The following is a 22,115-nucleotide window of genomic DNA, read 5'->3' as shown; positions in this document are numbered from 1 at the left end:
TCCATTTGAAAGGTCTGCTTAGAAATGGGTTTGCCTTTGGAGCGTTCCGTGGTGGAGAGGAACAGCTTAGGAGTTTTTCTGAACAGCTTGGTCCATTCCAGATAAAAGACTAGTGCCCTTCTGACATCCAGCGTGTGAAATGTCACCTCTTGCCTATCCTTATGAGGTTTAGGGAAGAATGTGGGAAGATGGATGGGTCAGTTGAGGTGGAGTGAAGAAGAGACTTTAGGCAAGAATTTAGGGTAGGGTTTCAGAGTGACCTTATTCTTAAGAAAAATTGTATATGGTAGGTCTGCCATAAAGGCCTCTATTTCTCCAACACGCCTCACTGATGTGATGACTACTAGAAAGGCTACTTTCATCGAAATATGTAGTAGTGAACACATAGCTAGAGGTTCGGATGGGGTAATTGTCAGAGATCAAAGCACTAAGGTGAGGTCCCACAGAGCAGTTGGGGCTCTAGGTTCTGGGTAGAGGTTACAAACGCTCTGCAGGATTCTTTTAGTAGTTGGGTGTGCAAAGATCAAAAAGTCATCCACCTTGTGGTGCAAGGTTGTAATTGCTGCCAGATGTACTTGTAATGAATTCATTGAGATGTGATTTCTTAAGGTAAAGTATGTAGTCAAAGACTATGGGCAGGGTAGAATTGGTGGCTTCCATTTGTTTGTTTAGGCACCACGGGCAGAATGTCTTCATTTGTGGAGGTATGTTGAGCGTGCAATTGTCCATTTGAGTTTGGCCTGCATCCTAAGAGAGCAGATTTGGAAAAAGTGGAAGGACTTGCAGTAGGCATGCTGACATCTGTTGTAGGTATGGATACCATGTTTGCCTGGGAATGCTGGAGCTAATCAGGATGACTTTGGCTTGATCAGATCTGATCTTGTGTGACTCTGGGCAGTAGAGGGATGAGAGGGAAGGCATAAAGGAGAGGTGCGTCCCATTGAATGAAAAACACATCTCCTCTGGATTTTGGTTCCAGACCCATTAAGGAGCAAAATGTTGGACATTTGCTGTTCCAGCTTATGGCAAATAGGGAAACCCACATCTTTGAAATATGTTCTGGATCACAGAGATACCTATTTCCCACTCGTTGTCATGCGTGAACTTTCAGATTAGAGCATCCACTGTGATGTTCTGAGATCCCGGTAGGTGGCTGATATGTTAATGTTGTGTCGGATGCACAATGTCCACAACTTTTTGGCCTCTGTACATAGGGAGTACATTCTCACTCCTCCCTGTTGGTTTATGTGGAACATGCAGGTCACATTGTCCGCCATGACCTGTATGGCTTTGTTTTCAACTAGAGGCATGAAGTGCGCACAGGCATTACGAACTGTTTTCAGTTCCAGAATGTTCATGTAAAGTGTTGATTCCAAAGGAGACCACCTGCCCTGTGCTGTGAGGCTGTAATGATCATTTTGGGGCGGAAAGGGAGGTGTAAGAAGGGGCCACTTGCACACACATTGTACAGGTGGGTCCATTGCTGTAACGAGTCCTTGCTTAGGAGTGCTTAGGAGTTTGTTCAGTCTGTGTTTGTGTGGGATGTATACTGTCCTGAGCCAAGCTTGCAGGCAGCGCATGCATAGTCTGGCATGATTTATGACAGAGGTTCTCAAACTGGGGGTCGCGAGGTTATTACAGCGGGGGTTGCAATCTGTCAGCCTCCACCATTTATAATAGTGTTAAATAAAAAAAAAGTGTTTTTACTTTACAAGGGAGGGTCGCACTCAAAGGCTTGCCATGTGAAAGGGAGCTAATCAGGATGACTTTGCCTTGATCAGATTTGACCTAGTAGACCAAGGCAGGTCCTAGTGGATATTTGTAGACTGTGTATCATGGTATCAATCAAGTCTGTCAGGGCAACGACTCTCTGAGGTGATAGTGATGCTTTTGCCTCTATAGAGTTTAGGTGGACCCCAATAAAGTCCAGTTGTTGAACTAGTGTTAGCATTGACTTTTGAAGGTTTATTTGTAGACTGAGATCTATGAAAAGTTACGTTGTCTTCATAATTGGCAGTTCTAAACTGTAACGTTGCTGAAGAGTACACCTTGTGGACAAGTAAATCCAGCCTTTTCCACTCCTTATGATAGGGTGTGGACCTGGAATAATGTTGCCTTATGAGGAGAGATTAATAAAACTGGGACTTTTCAGCTTGGATAAGAGACGACTAAGGGGGGATATGATACAGGTTTATAAAATTATGACTGGTGTGGAGACAGTAAAGAAGTGTTATTTACTCCTTCTCATAACACAAGAGCTAGGGGCCACCAAATGAAATTAATAGGCAGCAGGCTTAAAACAAACAAGAAGGAAGTATTTTTTCCACACAACACATTGTCAACCTATGGAACTCTTTGCCAGAGGATTTTGTGAAGGCCAAGACTCTAAAAAGGTTCAAAAAAGAACTAAATAAATTCATGGAGGATAGGTCAATCAATGGCTATTAGCCAAGATGGGCAGGGATGGTGTCCCTAGCCTGTTTGCCAGAAGCTGGGAATGGGCGACAAGGGGATAGATCACTTGATGATTACCTGTTCTGTTCATTCCCTCTGGGGCACTTGGCATTGGCCACTGTTGGAAGACAGGATACTGGGCTAGATAGACCTTTGGTCTGACCCAGTACAGCCATTCTTATATTCATTAACATGAGAATATGGTTGGGGATGAGAAAATAAAAATTCCAGCCCCTTCGAAGGGACATAATATTTTTTGCCCGCCCTCTTACACATAGGTGGGTTTGTGGCACGGGTTTTCCAGATGGTTGTGGCGGGCTCCATAATGGCCTCATTTATGGGCAAGGCAATCTTGGATGATGTCAATGTGTGGTGTATGTCGAAGAGCTTATGCTGCGATTCGGTAACCTCTTTAAGAGGGATTTGAAATGTGTCAGCTATTCTTCTAAACAGTTCCTGAAACTGTTTGAAATCATCTCTGGTAGTAGGGGGCAGAGGCATGATGGTCTTGTCAGATGAGAAAGATGAGTTGGTGTCGCAGCCCTAAAGCCTATGCTCTAAAATGGCGTCTGTATGGCCAATTGTCGGTCAAAAGGTCACATTGGTACCGTGTGCAACACTGTAGTGCGGTGTGCAACATTATAGGGCGTGTGCATTTTCCCACTCTTTTTCCCGGTCACCTAAGGGTCAGGCTAGTGCTTTGTGCAAAAATACCAGCATGCTGTGTGCATAAGGGTAGTGTGCTGTGTGCAGATCCTGTTTACGTGGAGGACTCCAGCTCGGAACCTGGAAGGCGAAGGAGCTAGGGACCAATCAGATGCTGACACGAGTAAAAGAGCTTTTGAATAAAACCATGTCTCGCGCCAAGATCTGGAGGAGTATCCGCATGTTAGCTGGAAGACTTGGATCCTCCTTCCAGCTAGAAGGGTCTCCTGTGGATTTAGCCGGCTCGGGTCGGGTGGGATTAATTCCCAGCAATTCGTCACACTCTCGTTGTCTGTACTGCTGGTCAGCTGCGCCTGGAGTGCGGTATTTGTATTCTAATTTCTGTAACATTCTGTTTGCTTAGCCTCTTCCTTTTTTTTCTCCCTTACTTGGTACCAAGTTGTGCATATAGTATATGAAAGTTAAATTGTGGTATCTTACAGTATCCGGTTAATGCTTGCACAGTTTATTTAGTTTTGTGTATCTGTTCTGGATTTTAGTAAGTAGTTAATTACAGATTGTTTCAAGTTGTGTAAATATTCTCATTCTAATAGTATTGTTAGTTGGTAAAAGCGCTCCTCTCCAGCCCAAGTTGCAACTTATCCCCCCATCAATAACCAGCCACGTGGTTTTGAATTTTCAATCTGTCACGTTTTGATTTTCCTCACTCAATCAAAAACTTACTTAAATCTGTATTGGTCTCGGACAGTTGGTTGCAGGAAAAGCCTCCTGCTCTAACTCCTGCTTTGTTTCCTCAAAAGTCTGTTCCTGGGAGATGTTGGATGGTGCTACTGGCTTTGGTGAAGAGTGTCTATATAATTTCCTTGCTGCTTGGTGGCTTGGGAAAATATTGCCTGTATGCTGCCTGCGGGTCACAGAATGACCACTGTGGTGGGAAAGGCACCGGTGGGGGTCCCCATGGGTGTCCATACCACCTCTGTATGTCTGGTCTGGGATAGTGCCTAGGGTGCTCCTGTGGCTCAGATCTGATACTGGTCTGCAGGGACGAGAATGCTGAGATGAAGAAAAAGACGGTTACTCACCTTTGTAACTGTTGTTCTTCGAGATGTGTTGCTCAAATCCATTCCAGTTAGGTGTGTGCGCCGCGCGTGCACATTCGTCGGAAAACTTTTACCCTAGCAACTCAGTGGGCCGGCAGGTCGCCCCCTAGAGTGGCGCCGTCATGGTGCTCGATATATACCCCTGCTGGCCCACCTGCTCCTCAGTTCCTTCTTGCCGGCTACTCCGACAGTGGGGAAGGAGGGCGGGCGTGGAATGGATATGAGCAACACATCTCGAAGAACAACAGTTACAAAGGTGAGTAACCGTCTTTTCTTCTTCGAGTGATTGCTCATATCCATTCCAGTTAGGTGAATCCCAAGCCTTACGTAGGCGGTGGGGTCGGAGTGAAATGTGGCAGAATGAAAACTGCTGAGTCAGAGGCTACAGCATCTCTTGACTGTTGAACCAGGGCATACTGCAAAGCAAAGGTATGGACCGAGGACCAATGGAGCTGCGCGACAGATCTCGTGGGTAGGAACACGAGCCAGCAAGGCGGCAGATGAAGCCTGAGCCCTGGTAGAATGCACGGATGTGGCTTGGGGAAATATGAGCCAAATCATAACAAGTGTGGATGTACGCCATCACCCAAGATGAGATCCTCTGAGAAGAAAATAAGCAAGCCTTCCCTTTGGTCTGCTACCGTGACAGAGCTGGGGCACCTTACGAAATGGTTCTGTCAGCGCAATATAAATGCAAGCATTCTACAGATGTCCAGGGAGTGCAATTGTTGCGCCCATTGCGTTGAGCTGTGGGTAACATGAAAGGCCGAAACCACCTTAGGGAGGAAAGCCGGGTGTGGTCATAACTGCACCTTGTCTTTGTGAAACCTAGTGTACGGCGGAACCACCGTAAGAGCTCTGAGCTCGGAGACTCGTCTGGCCGATGTAACAGCTACGAGGAAAGTTGTCGTCCAAGACAGGTATACCAGAGGGCTGGTCGCGAACGGCTCGAATGGGGGAGACATAAGTCTGGTTAAAACTAGGTTGAGGTCCCAGGTTGGGGCTGGGCGGCGCACCCGAGGGTGCAAGCGCTCCAAGCCCTTGAGGGACCTCGAACCCATAGAGTATGAGAACACGGAACGTCCACCTTAGCCTGGCTGGAAGGTAGAGATGGCTGCCAAGTGTACCCTCAGCGATGATACCGCCAGGTCCTGCCGCTGAAGGCCAGAGGCAGGCCAAATAGAGGGGATCGAGACCTCAGTAGGAGCAAGATCGAGCGTATTGCACCTGTAGAAGAAACACGTCCACTCGGCCAGGTACATTGACCAGGTGGAAGGCTTCCTGCCACCCCGGCTCAGTTACGCAGCAGCCACACCGTGAGGCGAAGAGGCTGCAGGTCCGGGTGACGAAGCCTGTCGTGGCCCTGAGTGATGAGGTCTGGGTGGGGTGGCAGGGTAATTGGGTTGGTTATTGACAGGCCGAGCAACGTGGTATATCAGTGCTGCCTGGACCACGCTGGAGTGATCATGATGATGCGCGTTCTGCCCCTGCGGAGTTTGAGTAGGACCTAATGAACCAGTGGGAACAGTGGGAAGGCATAAAGGAGTTGGCCTTTCCACGGCATCAGGAATGCGTCCAACATCGATCCCGAGGAGAGACCTTGGAAGGAGCAGAACATCTGGCATTTTCTGCTCTTGCGGTGAGCGAACAGGTCTATGTGAGGAAAAATTTCCACTTCTGGAAAGCAGAACGCCTCACATGGGGCAGAGTGACCACTCGTAAGACAGGAAAGACCTGCTGAGTCAAAGCGCCAAGGCGTTCCGAACGCCTGGGAGAAAGGACGTCACCAGCTCCATCGAGTGGGCCATGCAAAAGTCCCAGAAATGGATGGCCTCCTGACAAAAGGGGGGGAGGACCATGTCCCTCCCTGGTTATTTATGAAGCACATGGCCGTTGCGTTGGCTGTAAACACCGAGATACCATGGCCTCGCAGCTGCCGCTGGAACCCCTGGCACGCCAGGCGGACTACTCTCATTTTTGGGGCATTGATGTGGAATGCCAGCTCCCGAGAAGACCAAAGGCCTTAAGCTTGGAGGTGACCATGAGCCCTCGAGCAGAGAGATGACGCGTCCGTCGTCAGGGGCAGTGAGGGCTGGGGTGGATGGAACCGCATCCCTGCCCACACCAGGGAGGGAGTTAGCCACCACTCTAGGGAGCCTAAGGTGCTCGAGGGAACGGTGACTACCATGACCATTGGTTCCCTGTCCAGGCAGTACGCCGAGGTGAGCCGGACTTGGAGAGGACGGAGGCGGAGCTTGGCGTGTTTGGTTACAAACTTGCAGGCAGCCATGGACCCAGGAGATGAGACAAGTGCGAGCCGAGGTCATTGGGAAAGTCTGCAGACCTCAGATGATTGTTGCCATCGCCTAAAACCGCGGCTGTGGTAAGCAGGCTCCGGCTAGATCGGAGACCAGGATAGCCCCTAGGAAGTCCAACCTCTGCGTGGGAACCAGAGTGGATTGCTCTATAGTAATCATCAGGCCTAGACCTGTGAATAAGACCGTGACGATGACCACGTGCTGAGTGGTTTGTGTCTCGGAGTCTCCTTGGATAAGCGAATCGTCCAGATATGGAAAACGCATATCCGACATCAGCGAAGGTAGGCGGCGACTATGGCCATACACTTGGACAATACCCGTGGGGCTGTAGAAAGGCCAAACAGCAGGACCATAAACCAGAAGTACTGATGGTTGGCTAGAAAGCGGAGGTATCTCCTGTGCGGAGGGAAGATGGCGATGTGAAAGTATGCGTCCTTCATATCGAGGGCGGCATAGCAGTCCCCAGGAGGCAAGGATGGGATAATGGTTCCCAGGGATACCATGCGGAACTCCAACTTTATCCTAAACTGGTTGAGACCGCGCAGGACTAGGAAGGTCTGAGACCTCCGTTCGAGTGGGGGACTAGGGCATAACGGGAGTAAAACCCCTTGCCCCTTTCGTCCGTCGGCGTCCGCACCTCTTGTACGAGGAAATGCTCGTGAGAGGGGTCCCTGAAGGGGGAAAGGGTTGGAACAAATTAGAGGTGGTATCCATGCTCCACCGTGCGCAGGACCCAGCGATCTGAAATTAACTGGGGCCACGCCAGGAGAAAGCGGAATTGGGATCCCGGCCTGTGACTGGTACACCGCCCTCAGGCGCACCTTGGAAGGTTCGTCTTTGGTCCCAGTGGTAATTGCGAGGGACCTTGACCTTGGCTCTTTAGGGGTCCTGACGTTTGTCTGCGACCACCTTGGCCTCGCCTTTTGCCAAAGTCCCGTCTCTGGCTAGGCACAGAGTATGGCGGCTGGGGACAGAAAGGCCTGCGTTTGGTTGCTGGCATATGCATGCTGAGAGAGCGCATTAGGACCCTGTTGTCCATCAGGCTTCGCAGCCTGGGGCTGTCTTTGCCGCGAAGAGGCCTTTACCAACAAAGGGTAAGTCCTGAATGGCATACTGCAGCTCCGGCCGGAGGTTTGAAACCTGAAGCCATGAGATGCACCTCATGGCGACACCAAAGGCCAGAGTCCTGGCTGCTAAGTCTGCTGCGTCCAACGAGGCCTGGAGGGACGCTCTGGGTACCTTTTTCCCCCGTCCTCCAAGACGGCAGCAAACTCTTGGCGGGAGTTTTGAGGGAGAAACTCCATAAACTAAACTACCTTCACCCAGGTGCTATAATTATAGCAGCTAAGCAAGGCTTGTTGCTTTGCTACCCAGAGCTGCAGGGCCTCTGCAGAGCACACCTGGCGGCCAAGTAGGTTCATTCACCAAGTCTCCTTCGGTTTCGGGGCTGGCGCCCGCTGGCCATACCAATACCTCTGTCATAAACAGATAGCTAAGGGTTAATGTCTCTTTCACCTGAAGCACCTGACCAGAGGACCAATCAGGAAACCGGATTTTTTCAACTTTGGGTGGAGGGAATTTTGTGTCTAAGGTCTTTGTTTTCCGTCTGCCTGCTTTCTCTGAGCTTTGGAGAAGTAGTTTCTATTTTCTAGTCTTCTGTTTCCAAGTGTAAGGACAAAGAGATCAGATAGTAAGTTATATGGTTTCTTTTCTTTGGTATTTGCATGAATATAAGTGCTGGAGTGCTTTGATTTGTATTCTTTTGGAATAAGGCTGTTTATTCAATATTCTTTTAAGCAATTGACCCTGTGTTGTATCATCTTAATACAGAGAGAACATTTGTACTTATTTTTCTTTCTTTTTATATAAAGCTTTCTTTTAAGACCTGTGGGAGTTTTTCTTTACTGCAGGGAAATTGAGTCTGTACTCACCAGGGAATTGGTGGGAGGAAGAAATCAGGGGAGATCTGTGTGTGTTGAAGTGGCTAGCCTGATTTTGCATTCCCTCTGGGTGAATAGGAAAGTACTTTTTGTTTCCAGGATTGGGAACAGAGAGGGAGATTCTCTCTGTGTAGTTTCACAGAGCTTGTGTCTGTGTATCTCTCCAGGAGCACCTGGAGGGGGGAAGGGAAAAAGGATTATTTCCCTTGGTTGTGAGACTCAAGGGATTTGGGTCTTGGGGTCCCCAGGGAAGGTTTTTCAGAGGGACCAGAGTGCCCCAAAACACTCTAATTTTTTGGGTGGTGGCAGCAGGTACCAGGTCCAAGCTGGTAGCTAAGCTTGGAGGTTTTCATGCTAACCCCCATATTTTGGACGCTAAGGTCCAAATCTGGGACTAAGGTTATTACAACCTCTCCTTAACAGACTGAAAGACTAGTGAGCAGAGAGGAGAGCGGACAGACGAGTAGTCGTACCCCTTAGAGGGCACCATACCGGGTCCTCTACCTCTGGGACCTCCTCCACCTCAGGTTGTCGGGGGGCGTATCAGAATCGTGGTCCTGAGCATAAGATCTGCGCATGTGGGATGACACGGATGCGTGTCTGGATGGCCATGGAGGTACTAAAAAAAGGCATGGGCAGAGTCTCTGACTCTATCTGACCTTGCCCAACTCGGGACCGGCACCGGGGACCGGCACCGGTACCTGGAACGAGATCCAGACCTGCAACCAGAATGGTGCCAGGAGGTCGACTGAGATCTCGAGGCTCAGGGAGAGGCTACGGGAATCATGGTACCTGTCTCGGTGCTGGGAGTTGGAACGGTGCCAATAGTAGCGGGTCGGCGAACGGGATACCGACCGGTGCGGTGAGTGCGACCAGTACCGATGAGGAAAACAGCACCGGGACTGCAAGTGGTGTCAGGGGTGCCAACAGGACCTGGAGCGTCTGCGGGACCGTGATCATGAATGGTGCCGCTCTGCTGTGCTGACAGAGGACGGTCATACGAAGAGACTGTATTACCCGCACCGGTGGTGCCGGGGTCAGGCAGCATCGACTCTGTCATGGCAATGAGATCCCTCGCCGTTGGTAATGTCTCCGGCGTGGAGGGAACAGCAGGCTCAACCACAGTGCATACTGGGGAGCTGTCAGGCACCAGATTCAACGGCCTTCGTGGGACCGGGATCGACGGTACCGAGGTCGTCAGAGCCTCGGTAGGTGTCGGTGCCGGGCGATCCGACTTAGACGAGCTCTCTGGCTGCGGTGCAGTTGGCACGGAAGCAGCAGGAGCAGTAAGCTCAACCACGGCGCGTGCTGGGGAGCTGTCAGGCACCGGATTCGACGGCCCTTGTGGGACCGGGATCGACGGTGCCGACGTCGTCGGTGCCTGGCGATCCGACTTAGACGAGCTCTCTGGCTGCGGTGCCATTGGCACGGAAGCAGCAGGAGCAGGGGGCTCAACCACGGCGCATGCCGGGGAGCTGTCAGGCACCGGATTCGACGGCCCTTGTGGGACCGGGATCGACGGTGCCGATGTCATCGGTGCCTCTGCAGGTGTCGGTGCTGGGCGATCCGACTTAGACGAGCTCTCTGGCTGCGATGCGGGTGGCACGGAAGCAGCAGGAGCAGGGGGCTCAACCACGGTGCGTGCCGGGGAGCCGTCAGGCACCAGCGGGAATTGTAGGCTTTCTCGACCTCGGAGGAAGGGAGCGGTGCCGAGTCGACTTCGGTGCCGGCGACGGCCGGTGCCGAAAGGCCTTGGTAGTACCGGCGGGGTCCGGTGCCGAGGAGGCGCTTCTGCCAGCCGCTTGATCATCACTCGGTGCCAAAGGTGGAGGGGTAAGTGAAAGTCCCGCTCCTTCTTGTTCTCGGCTTAAAAGCCTTGCAAATGGGGAACTTAGCTGTCAAGTGTGATTCCCTGAGGCACTTCAAACAGGAGTCGTGTGGATCTCCCGTCAGCATCGGCTTCTGGCATGCCGAGCCCATTTTAATACCCGGTGAGCAGTGCATGGGCTCCGGCACCGGGTGCAGGGAAGGGGCTACTTCCTGAACCCCGCTAACTATTACTAAACTAACTATGTTAGCAAAGAAAAAACGTATAACTATACAAATATATATATAAAAAGATTATAACATAACTATATACGAGAACTACGAGTAGCTAGGGAAGTGGAGGTCAGCTAAGCTGCGCTCCACTGTTCCAACGACCGACACGGGCGGTAAGAAGGAACTGAGGAGCGGGTGGGCCAGCAGGGGTATATATCGAACACCATGACGGCGCCACTCTAGGGGGCGACCTGCCGGCCCACTGAGTTGCTAGGGTAAAAGTTTTCCGACGAATGTGCATGCGCGGCGCACACACCTAACTGGAATGGATATGAGCAATCACTCGAAGAAGAAGTTCCCCTTCCTTGTTGTCCTCGGGGGGTGTGGGGGTGGGGGAGTTGAAGCGCAGATGCAGCTGGTGGTGTATGTGGTGCTGAAAGCACTGACACAGTGTCAGTACAGAGGAGAGTGGACTCCGGTTCCAGAGTCACTGTCAGGTCCTTAGGTGCAAGGAACTGCTGTTTTCTCAGTACCAGAGGAGGTACTTGAATTTGTTGCAGTGCCAAGAATTGTTGCGGTACCAGGAGGTAGTGCGGCGCTGTGGGGATAGGTGCCTATGTTGACTGCACTGAGGACTTAGGAGGCTTTAGTGCTGATGCATCAGTGATGTGCGGCAGAGAGCCAGGAGGTGTCACAGGTGCCTTAGAAACTGCAGAGGCACTTGGTACAGAAAATTTTGTTGTTGCTGCTAGTGCCGTAGTGGAAAGGGCAGTCTTTTTGCTATCTTTCTTTCTGCTTAGGGTCTGTGGCTTTAACGGTACTGATGATACCAGAAGTCCCTGCTGACTCGTAGGTACTTTGCCACGGCTTCTTTTTAGATGCAAGGTTGGTAGGAGGAGTGGAAGCTCTCCTATATCCAGGTCTTTTATGAAACTCCTCCCTCCTGCATGAAGTTGAGGAGGGGTACCTGTCAGAAGCCACTTTCGGTGATTGGTCACCAGGAGAAGTTTGTGTTCCTGGGTGTGAGGCAGGATGGAGGGACTTCTCCATGAGAATATACTTAAGTTTGAGGTCCCTTGCTTTCCTTCGGAGGGCCTTCAGAGCACATTTTTGGGGTACATGTTTCCCCCAGGCATCTGACACATTGTGAGTGTCTATCAGAGATAGGAATTACCTCACGGCAGGAGATACAATGTTTAAACCCAGGAGATCCTGGCATTTCAAAGAGAATATCCTGTGACAGGATGAAGTTATAAGGAAAGATTTATTTTTTTTTTTATACAGGGAGAAAACAAATAGAAAAAAGTCTTAACCAACTAGCCTAACTGTACTAATAACACTAATCTAATACTATATACAAAACCTGCTAACAAGCACTTCTGAGGTAAAGCAAGTGAAGGCACTGCTGGGGGTAATCCTCAAAGAGGTGAGAGTGGTATAAGAATGAGGCCATGGCTACACTGGTGCTTTACAGTGCTGCAACTTTCTAGCTCAGGGGTGTGAAAAAGACAAGATACAGCGCTGTAAAGCTGTAAAGCATCAGTGTAAACAGTGCCGCAGCGCTGGGAGAGCTCTCTCCCAGTACTGGCGCTGTGACTACACTCACACTTCAAAGCGCTGCCACGGCAGCGCTTTGAAGTTTTGAGTGTAGCCATACCCTGAGAGATGATGGCCTCCATTTCACCTCTCTTCTCCCCCTAACCCCTGCCCCATCTCTGCTCACAGCAGCTACAATGCTCAAAAGATAAAAAGCATCACTGAACTGGGGGAAGGGTGCTCCTAGCTAGAAGGCTTTTCAGCTAGTACAGACTGCTGTAGCATATGGTCAGACAAAACATTTTGCTTTTAACTTTACTTAGCTTGTTAAAATAGATATTAGCTTGCATTTTACTTTTATTTTCTTTGTAATTACCTGTAATCATTTACCATCTATCATTCTGTAGTTAATAAAATTATTTTATTGTTTAATATTAACCGTGTTGTTTGGGTTAATGTATGTGGGAAACTCAATCTGGGATAATAAGGTTGATGCATTATCATTTTCCTTCGATGAAATGATGGATTTTCTATGAGCCTGTACTGTTCAGAAGGTTACTGACCAGTACAAGATGCATATTTCTGGGGGAAAAGGCTGGGACTAGAAACTACAGGTGTTGCCCTGTATGTAATTCATGAGTCACTGGTCAGAGTGCTCTTGTATTTAGCTGGGAGTGAATTTGCATGCTGAATGCCTTGTGAATAGGCCAGGAGTTGATGTTTTGACAGCACAGCAGCGTAAAAGGCGCCACAGGCTAGAGAATTAAAGGGACACAGCTGTTCAACAGTCCAGATTGTCCTCTGGGTAATATCACAATTGGGAACTCTAAAATTAGATTGATCCTTGAAAATGTGGACCATGATGTATAGAAATTAGAGTAATTCAAACAGAGGACTGATTCTTACCAGAGAAATTACAAATGATAGTGCACTGCTACCGGATCTGTCAGTGTCATTGCACAGACACAGCTATCACTGGCTATGTTTTGAATTGTTTCTAAAGCATCTGAGGATTATACAATATACAACCAAAATTAGAAAACAATTTCAGAGTATCAAAGGCAGAACAGCTGTGAATGATGGTTTATTTGGGCTGAAGTTTTACATTAGCATTGCAACTGAGAAATACATTGGAAACCATTTTCATCTTTTATTTTTAAACCAAGGTGTCAGAAGTAATCTTCATTTTGTTTTTAAACTAGAGAACAATCTTTATGTAAAATACTGTACCAAAATTAGAAAGAGTGTTAATTGCTTGGGAACTAAATCTAGTTGAGATCTTTGTCAAAGTGCAGAGTGTAATTAGACCAACAGAAATGAAAATTATTACTTATCGAAGATAGTGTTTGCTTCCCCATATTAAAACAAAAAACAAACCAACAACAACAAATAAAAGACTGCGGTTTTATCGTCCCATATCTCACCATGAGACTGGTGTGCCAATTGCGCTGAATGAGTAGTAGTTTATAATATAACTTGTAAAAAAAAAAAAAATCCCAAGCAGTCTTCCCCAATTATTAAACTGCAGAAGTATATTTCATCTGTAGCACCAAGAGGACAATATTTTTAAATTAAATACATTTGATGGTAAGAATTTCTTTAAAACTACAATATATGAAAGGAACAACAAGGTCCCATTGAAATCAACAATGGAAAAATTCAGGCTGGAACATAGTCCTTAAATCTCCTGCACTATGACTAGATATTCTCACAAATGAGACGTCACTTACACTTTGGAAATTCTGCAAAATGGTACAATGCAGTGAATTACATATGGAATACAATGCTTTTGTTGGTTTAAGACTTTCCATATGTTTTGTTTACAGCAGAATTTTTTTAAAGGTCAAAACAAGTAGTGGGTTTGTCTTTAATGAAAGCTAGCCTCCTGACTGAATAGTCTGCATCACCACAATAGGAATTTATGTGATAAGAGACTCAGATTCTAGACTAAACAGAAGAGCTCTTACGTAGATTCCAACAGAAGCTGAAAGCACTGCCTTGAAGATGTGAAGCTGTGCAAAAAGAGTGTGTGTGTATATATATATATATATATATTTTTAATGGATCTCTTTAAAGTCACAGACAATCAGTTTCAGTACGTCTGAAACAGATACTTGTAAATGCTTTATTCTGTCTATTGGGGAGTCAAGGTGGGTGAAATATCTTTTTTTGGATCAAGCGCCGTTGATTAAAGAGAAGCTTTCAAGCTTACACAGTGCTCTTTTTCAGATCTATATTCTATCTATATCCAAATTCCGTGAAGAAAGTATTGAAATGGGTGTTATGGAAGCACTCTGAAAATGGAAACCCTTTAGAGTTCCAATGAACCACTTGAAGGATATTTATTCTCCTGAAAACTGTACAGCCCTATTTAATAATGCACTTACCTGCAAAAACAAATAACTGGACAGCACATTATCCAACGAAGGACTAAGGTAGACTGGGTCTGTCATTCTTACACCTATTCCTCTGAAAAGCAAGAAACTCACATTAAATCTGAATCCACTAAATTATCTGCTCTGTTCTAAAGTTCTAAAATTACATTTTTCCATGGAAATATTCCTTTGTTCTCTTAATAATCACCTTTTCACAAGACATTCAGAAAATTTCTGAGTGACACAATTGATACTACTTTGGCCAGTGATGGTTTGCTTTTTGTTTTTCAGCAATATTGATATTAATGATGAAGGGGCACATTCCTCTTAAAACATCAGGGTTATACTTATGTAACTGTGAACAGAATTTTGCATAAGTGAAAATACATAAAAATCAACTCAAATTAAATAAATCTTTTACAATTTTTATAACCCAAGCTAATGAATACTCTTTGAAATGTCATCACATTGGATTCACTAAATGGGTGATCTGAAAAGTAAAGAAAATATTTCTTTGTATTTTGCGCATTAAAAAATGGCCAAGAAAGAATGGTTTCCTCATGTGTAAAACTGGCATACTACTAATTTACTTAGTTTGTAGCAGTGTTGTGAGGATTAATTAATATCTCATCAACGACTTAAAAATGTGAAGTGCTGTACAAATGCTTAGTTTTACTACTATTATTTATTAATATGCACATCTGAGAAACTCTAAAAAGCTGAAAGAAGAATGTGAACAGGAGAATCATAGGACTGGAAGGGACGTTGAGAGGTCATCTAGTCCAGTCCCCTGCACTCATGGCAGTACTAAACATTATGTAGACCAGAGGTGGGCAAACTATGGCCCGTGGGCCACATCCAGCCCACAGGACCCTCCTGCCTGGCCCCTGAGCTCTTGGCCTGGGAGGCTAGCCCCTGACCCCTCCCCCACAGCCTCAGCTCGCTCCGCTGCTAGCGCAATCCTCTGGGCGGCGGGGCTGTGAACTTCTGGAGCAGCGCAGCTGCAGAGCTCAGCCTGACCAGTTGCTCTGTGCTGTGCAGTGGCGACGGCATGGCTGGCTCCAGCCGGGCAGTGCGGCTATAGTGCTGCCAGCCACCGGTGCTCCAGGCAGTGCAGTAAGGGGGCAGGGAGTGGGCTGGGGTTGGATAGAGGGCAGGGGAGTTCGGGGGCGGTCAGAGGGTGGGGAACAGGGGGGTTGAATGGGGGCAGGAGTCCTGGGGGGGCAGTCAGGAATGAGAGGAGGGGTTGCATGGGGCGGCAGGGGGCAGTCAGGGGCAGGGTTTCCGGAGGCAGTCAGGGGACAGGGAAAAGGGGTGGCTGGATGGGCCAGCGGTCCCGGGAGGGCAGTCAGGAAGGAGGGGGATTGGATGGGGTGGCAGATGGCAATTAAGAGCAGGGGTTCCGAGGGCAGTCAGGGGACAGGGAGTGGGGGGGGTGGATATGGAAGGGGTCCCGGGGGGGGCCATCAGGGAACAGGAGGAGTTGGATGGGGCAGGAGTCCCGGGGGTGGGGGCAGACAGGAGGGGCGGGGTGCTGGGCCACAACCCCCTCCCCTAACCGGCCCTCCATACAATTTCCGAAACCCAATGAGGCCCTCAGGCCAAAAAGTTTGCCTGCCCCGATCTAGACCATCCTTGAAGGTGTTTGTCTAACCTGCTCTTAAAAATCTCCAATGATGGAGATTCCACAACCTCCCTAGGTAATTTATTCCAGTGCTTAGCCACCCTTACAGTTAGGGAGTTTTTCTTCATGTCCAACCTAAACTGCTCTTGCTGCAATGAAAGCTGCTTACTTGTCCTATCCTCAGAGGTTAAGAAGAACAATTTTTCCTCTTTATAACCACCTTTTATGTACTTGAAAACTGTTATGACCCCTCTCAGTCTTCTCTTCTCCAGACTAAACAAACCCAATATTTTCAATCTTTTGTCATAGGTCAAGTTTCTAGACTGGAGGGAAAAACCCCAAATCACTTTCTTTGACACCAAAAATGGAGAAGCCAACCATGCCTGAAGATAACAAATACTTTGGCAAATAGTGTTATAACAGATTTAATTAAAGATACTCAACCTAAAAAACAGCTCTTTTAAAAGTGAAAACATCTGTGTTGGAAGGTGGTGGAAAAGAGTGAGACTGCATTTCTGGCCAAACTGAAGTAAACACAGCAGTTTATCAAAGCTGCATCCTGCTTATTAATCTGGCAAAATTCAATGTGACACTGTCAAATGCTAGTTAAAATAAATCCATTTGTTTTCCAACCAATAATGTCTTCAGAATTCACTAAATCAGTATCTACAACCCATCCTGCAACTGATTATTATTATTAATTATTATCATTAATAAATATTTATACTATGGTAGCACTGGTCAGCATCAAGGCTCCTTTGGGCTAGCTGCTACAAAAGCATTAACATAGCACGATTTAGGACCAGGATGGTGGCTATCTTAGCTCTGCACAAATGTGCAAGTGGAAGAAAGGACACAAGTAGCTTTCCATGCCTCCTGTGCCTCTCTCAATGGGAGGGCACAATCCCACTGGCAAACCAGAAGCATTAGCTTCCCAAAAAGCAGAGTGGGTGGGAAGGGCCATGGCAGGGCTGACCCAATGTAAGGCTGGAAGGGATCTTGAGAGGTCATTTAGTAGAATCCTCTGAGCTGAGGCACAACCAAGTACTGTATACCTAGACAACGTTTGTCTAATCCAGCGTTTCTCAAACTGGGGTCTGCGAACCCCTGTGGGTCCATGAGGGTACTCTAGGGGTCCACGGGCCTCGTTGATCAACTCAACTCCTCCTCCTCCCTCCCAGCACCTCCTGCACGCCAGGAAACAGCTGTTCAGCTGTATGCAGGAGATGCTGGAAGAGAAAGGAAGGAGTGCATTCAGGGAAGGGGGCGGAATCATGTCCAGGGCCGCTGGCCCTACTGATCAACTTCTCCTCCTTCCTCCCAGTGCCTCCTTCACACTGGGGAACAGCTGTTCAGCAGGGTGCAGGAGGTGCTGAGAGGAAGGGAGAGGGGCGGGGATAGGGCATGCTCAGGGGAGAAGGCAGAAAGAGGCGGGGAAGAGGAGGAGCAGGGGTAGAGCAGAGGCAGAAGAGATGGAGTGGGACCTTGGGGGAAGGGTTGGAGTGGGGGTGGGGCCTGAGGCCGAGCAGGGCTCTTGGGGGTACACAAAATTTTTTAAATCAAAATGGGGGTCCTCAGGTTGCTCAAAAGTTTGAGAACCACTGGTCTAACCTGTTCTTAAAAAACAATAATGGTAATTCCACAATCTCCCTTAGTATCCTATTCCAGTACTTACCTATCTTTATAGTTAGAAACTTTTCCCTAATATCTAACCTAAATCTCCCTTGCTGCAAATTAAGCCATATTTCTTGTCCTACCTTCAATGGACACAGAGGACATCTGATCACAATCCTCTTTATAGAACCCCTTAACAGATCTGAAGACTTATCAGTTCCCACCTCAGTCGTCTTTTCTCAAGACTAAACACACCCAGTTTTTTTTAAACCTTTCCTCATAGGTCATGTTTTCTAACACTTTGATCATTTTATTGCTCTTTTCTGGACTCTTTCCAGTTTGTTCATACTGGACACAATACTTCAACTGAGGCCTTACCAGAGACAAAAGCAGAAAGCTTACAGGGAGTGGAAGGAAGGCAGGATCAGTAAGGAAAGCTACCTTGCTGAGGTCAGAACATGTAGGGATAAAGTGAGGAAGGCTAAAAGCCACATTGAACTGGAACTTGCAAAGGGAATCAAAACCAATAGTAAAAGGTTCTACAGCCACATAAATAAGAAGAAAACAAAGAAAGAAGAAGTGGGGCCGCTATACACTGAGGATGGAATGGAGGTTAAGGATAACCTAGGCATGGCCCAACATCTAAACAAGTACTTTGCCTCAGTTTTTAATAAGACTAGTGAGGAACCTTGCGATGATGGAGGGATGATAAACGGGAATGTGGATATGGAAGTGGATATTACCGCAACTGAGGTAGAGGCCGTACTTGAACAGCTCGATGGGACGAAGTCGGAGGGCCCGGACAATCTCCATCCGAGGATATTAAAGGAACTGGCGCGTGAAATTGCGAGCCCGTTAGCGATAATTTTTAAGCAATCGATAAACTCGGGGGTTGTGCCGTATGACTGGAGGATTGCTAATGTAGTTCCTATTTTTAAGAAAGGGAATAAGAGCGATCCGGGTAATTATAGGCCTGTTAGCTTGACGTCTGTAGTATGTAAGGTCTTGGAAAAAATTTTAAGGGAGAAAGTAGTTAAGGACATAGAGGTCAATGGTAATTGTGACGAATTGCAACACGGATTTACTAAAGGTAGATCGTGCCAAACCAATCTGATCTCCTTCTTTGAGAAGGTGACGGATTACTTAGATAAAGGAAATGCGGTAGATATAATTTACCTAGATTTCAGTAAGGCGTTCGACACGGTTCCGCACGGGGAGCTGTTAGTTAAATTGGAAAAGATGGGAGTGAATATGAAAGTTGTAAGGTGGATAAGGAACTGGTTAAAGGGGAGACTCCAGAGGGTCGTATTGAAAGGTGAACTGTCGGGCTGGAAGGAGGTCACCAGTGGAGTCCCTCAAGGATCGGTTTTGGGACCGATCTTATTTAACCTTTTTATTACTGACCTTGGCACAAAGAGCGGGAATGTGCTACTAAAGTTTGCGGATGACACGAAGCTGGGGGGTATTGCTAACACGGAGAAGGACAGGGATACTATTCAGGAAGATCTGAACCACCTTGTAAACTGGAGTAATAGAAATAGGATGAAATACAACAGTGAAAAGTGCAAGGTCATGCATTTAGGAATTAATAATAAGAATTTTGGATATACGTTGGGGGCGCATCAGTTGGAAGCGACGGAGGAGGAGAAGGACCTTGGGGTACTGGTTGATAGCAGGATGACTATGAGTCGCCAATGTGATACGGCTGTTAAAAAAGCAAATGCGATTTTGGGATGCATCAGGCGGGGTATTTCCTGCAAGGACAAGGAGGTGTTAGTACCGTTATATAAGGCGTTGGTGAGACCCCATCTGGAATACTGTGTGCAGTTCTGGTGTCCCATGTTCAAGAAGGATGAATTCAAACTGGAACAGGTTCAGAGACGGGCTACGAGGATGATCCGAGGAATGGAAAAACTGCCTTATGAAAGGAGACTCAAAGAGCTTGGCTTGTTTAGCCTGGCCAAAAGAAGGCTGAGGGGGGATATGCTCGCTCTATATAAATATATCAAGGGGGTTAACGTTAGGGAGGGAGAGGAATTATTTAAGTTTAGTACTAATGTAGGCACGAGGACGAATGGGTATAAACTGGATATTAGGAAGTTTAGACTTGAAATTAGACGAAGGTTTCTGACCATTAGGGGAGTGAAGTTCTGGAATAGCCTTCCGAGGGAAGTAGTAGGGGCAAAAGACTTTCCTGGCTTTAAGACAAAGCTTGATAAGTATATGGAGGGGATGTTATGATAGGATCGTTAATTTGGGCAATTGATCTTGAATTACCACCAGACAGGTCTGCTCAATGGTCTGCGGGGAGATGTTGGATGCGATGGGTACTGAGTTGCTGCGGAGAATTCCTTCTTGGGTGCTGGCTGGTGACTCTTGCCCACATGCTCAGGGTTTAGCTGATCGCCATATTTGGGGTCGGGAAGGAATTTTCCTCCAGGGCGGATTGGCAGGTGCCCTGGAGGTTTTTCGCCTTCCCCTGCAGCGTGGGGCACGGGTCGCTTGCTGGTGGTTTCCCTGCAGCTTGAGGTCTTCAAACCATTTTTGAGGATTTCAATAACTCGGTCCTGGGATAGGGGTTGTTATAAAATTGGATGGGTGGGGTTCTGTGGCCTGCCTTGTGCAGGAGGTCAGACTAGATGATCAGATTGGTCCCTTCTGACCTATGAGTCTATGAGTCTATGAGCCATATAGAGTAGAACAATTCACTTCTGTTTCTTAGATATGACACTCCTGTTAATACATCCCAGAATTATATTAGCTTTCTTTGCAACTGCATCACATTGTGGGCTCATATTCAATTTGTGATCTTCTATAACCCTCAGATATCCTTTTCAGCAGTATTACCACCTAACTAGTTATTCCCCATGTTGTAGTTACTCATCTGAAGTGTAGTACTTTGCACTTCTTTACTGAATTTCCTCTTGTTGATTTTTAGACCAATTCTCCAATTTGCCCTGATCGTTTCGAATTCTAATCCTGTTCTCCAAAGTGCTATGGACCCATCCCAGCTACAAATTTTATAATACTCTCCACTCCAACTCATTAATAAAAATACTAAATAGTATGAGTACCAAGCCAAGCACAGACCCCTGAGAGTCCCACTAGATATGTACTTTCAGTTTGACAATAAGCCATTGATAACTACTGAGTACAGTTTTTCCAATCAGTTATTCACTCACTTTATAGTAATTTCATCTAAACCACATTTCTCTAGTTTGCTTATGAGAATGTCCTGTAGGACGGTGTCAAAAGCCTTACTAAAATCAAGATATATCGTGTCTACTATTTTTCCCATTCAGTCGGCCTCTAGCCCTCTCAAAAAAAGGAAATTAGATTGGTTGGCAAGATTTTTTCCTGACAAATCTGAAATGGTTATTACTTATAACCCTATTATCCTCTAGGTGCTTACAAACTGATTAATATTGTGTTCTAGTATCTTTCCAAATATCAAAGTTATACTGATTAGTCTATAATTTCCCAAGTCATATCTGTTCTTCTTCTGAAAGCAGGCGAACAGTACCTTTCTCCTGTCCTCTGAAACATCGCCCCTCCTCCAACTGTTCTCAAAAATGATCACTAATTGTTCTGAGGTTACTTCAGCTAGTACTGGGTGAATTTCATCAAGACTAATATCTAAATATTATTTAACCTATTCTTTCTTTATTCTAGAGTGTGTTCTGTCTCCCTGGTTGTTAATATTGTGTTAAGCATCTGGTCACAATTAACTATTTTGGAGAAAACAAGCAAAATAGACACTTAACAGCTCAACCGTCTTAATGTTGTCCATTACTACCTCTCCTTCTCTGCTAAATAGAGGACCTAATCTTTCCTTCATCTTTCTCTTGTTGCTAATATATTTACAGAACCTCTTTTTATTGCCTTTTATGTCCCTCGTTAGGTGTAACTCATCTTGTGCCTTAGCCTTTATGATTTTTGTCCCCACATGCTTGTGCTATTCATATTCCCCCTTAGCAATTTGTCCATTTCCACTTTCTGTAGGATTCCTTTTTGATTTTCAAGTCATTAAAGAGCTGATGCAGCAATATGAACCACTTCTCTTCTATATTTCCTTTTCATTGGGATAGTTGTGCCTTTAAGAAACTGCCTGTTCTCCCGGACTGTTTTGCCTTAGATTTGCTTTCCATGGGACCTTATCTACTAGTTCTCTGAGTTTGCTAAAGTCTGCTTTTTTTAAATTAATTGTCCTTATTCTGCGGCTCTCACTCACTTCCTTTCCTTATAATCAGGAAGCCTATCACATCATGATGACTTTCACCTAAGTTGCCTTCCACCTTCACAACTAATACTCTGTTTGTCAAAATCAAGTCTAAAATGACAGTGCTCCTGCTTACCTACCCACCATATAAAACAAGTTATCGCCAACACATTCCAAGAACTTACTGAACATTGTGTTTTGCCAAATTACTTTTCCAAAGGATATCTGG

The 22,115-nt window shown here is 46.7% G+C and overlaps 1 protein-coding gene across 7 annotated transcripts in view; it reads right to left on the bottom strand.

Annotated features, from left to right (window-relative positions):
- The window catches only part of NSUN6 (NOP2/Sun RNA methyltransferase 6), a 50,104-nt gene that overhangs the window by 14,909 nt on the left and 13,080 nt on the right, over positions 1–22,115 (bottom strand). For all 7 annotated transcript variants that reach the window (XM_050939591.1, XM_050939595.1, XM_050939592.1 and 4 more), the window contains one exon: positions 14,442–14,523. In XM_050939591.1, coding sequence (XP_050795548.1) covers positions 14,442–14,523 — 82 coding nt within the window. The remainder of the gene's footprint in view (positions 1–14,441; positions 14,524–22,115) is intronic.

The sequence above is a fragment of the Gopherus flavomarginatus genome, chromosome 2 (assembly GCF_025201925.1).
Source record: "Gopherus flavomarginatus isolate rGopFla2 chromosome 2, rGopFla2.mat.asm, whole genome shotgun sequence".
Lineage (NCBI taxonomy): Eukaryota > Metazoa > Chordata > Testudines > Testudinidae > Gopherus > Gopherus flavomarginatus.
The sequence above is the reverse complement of the archived record's forward strand: the minus strand, read 5'-3'. Positions and strand labels throughout refer to the sequence as shown.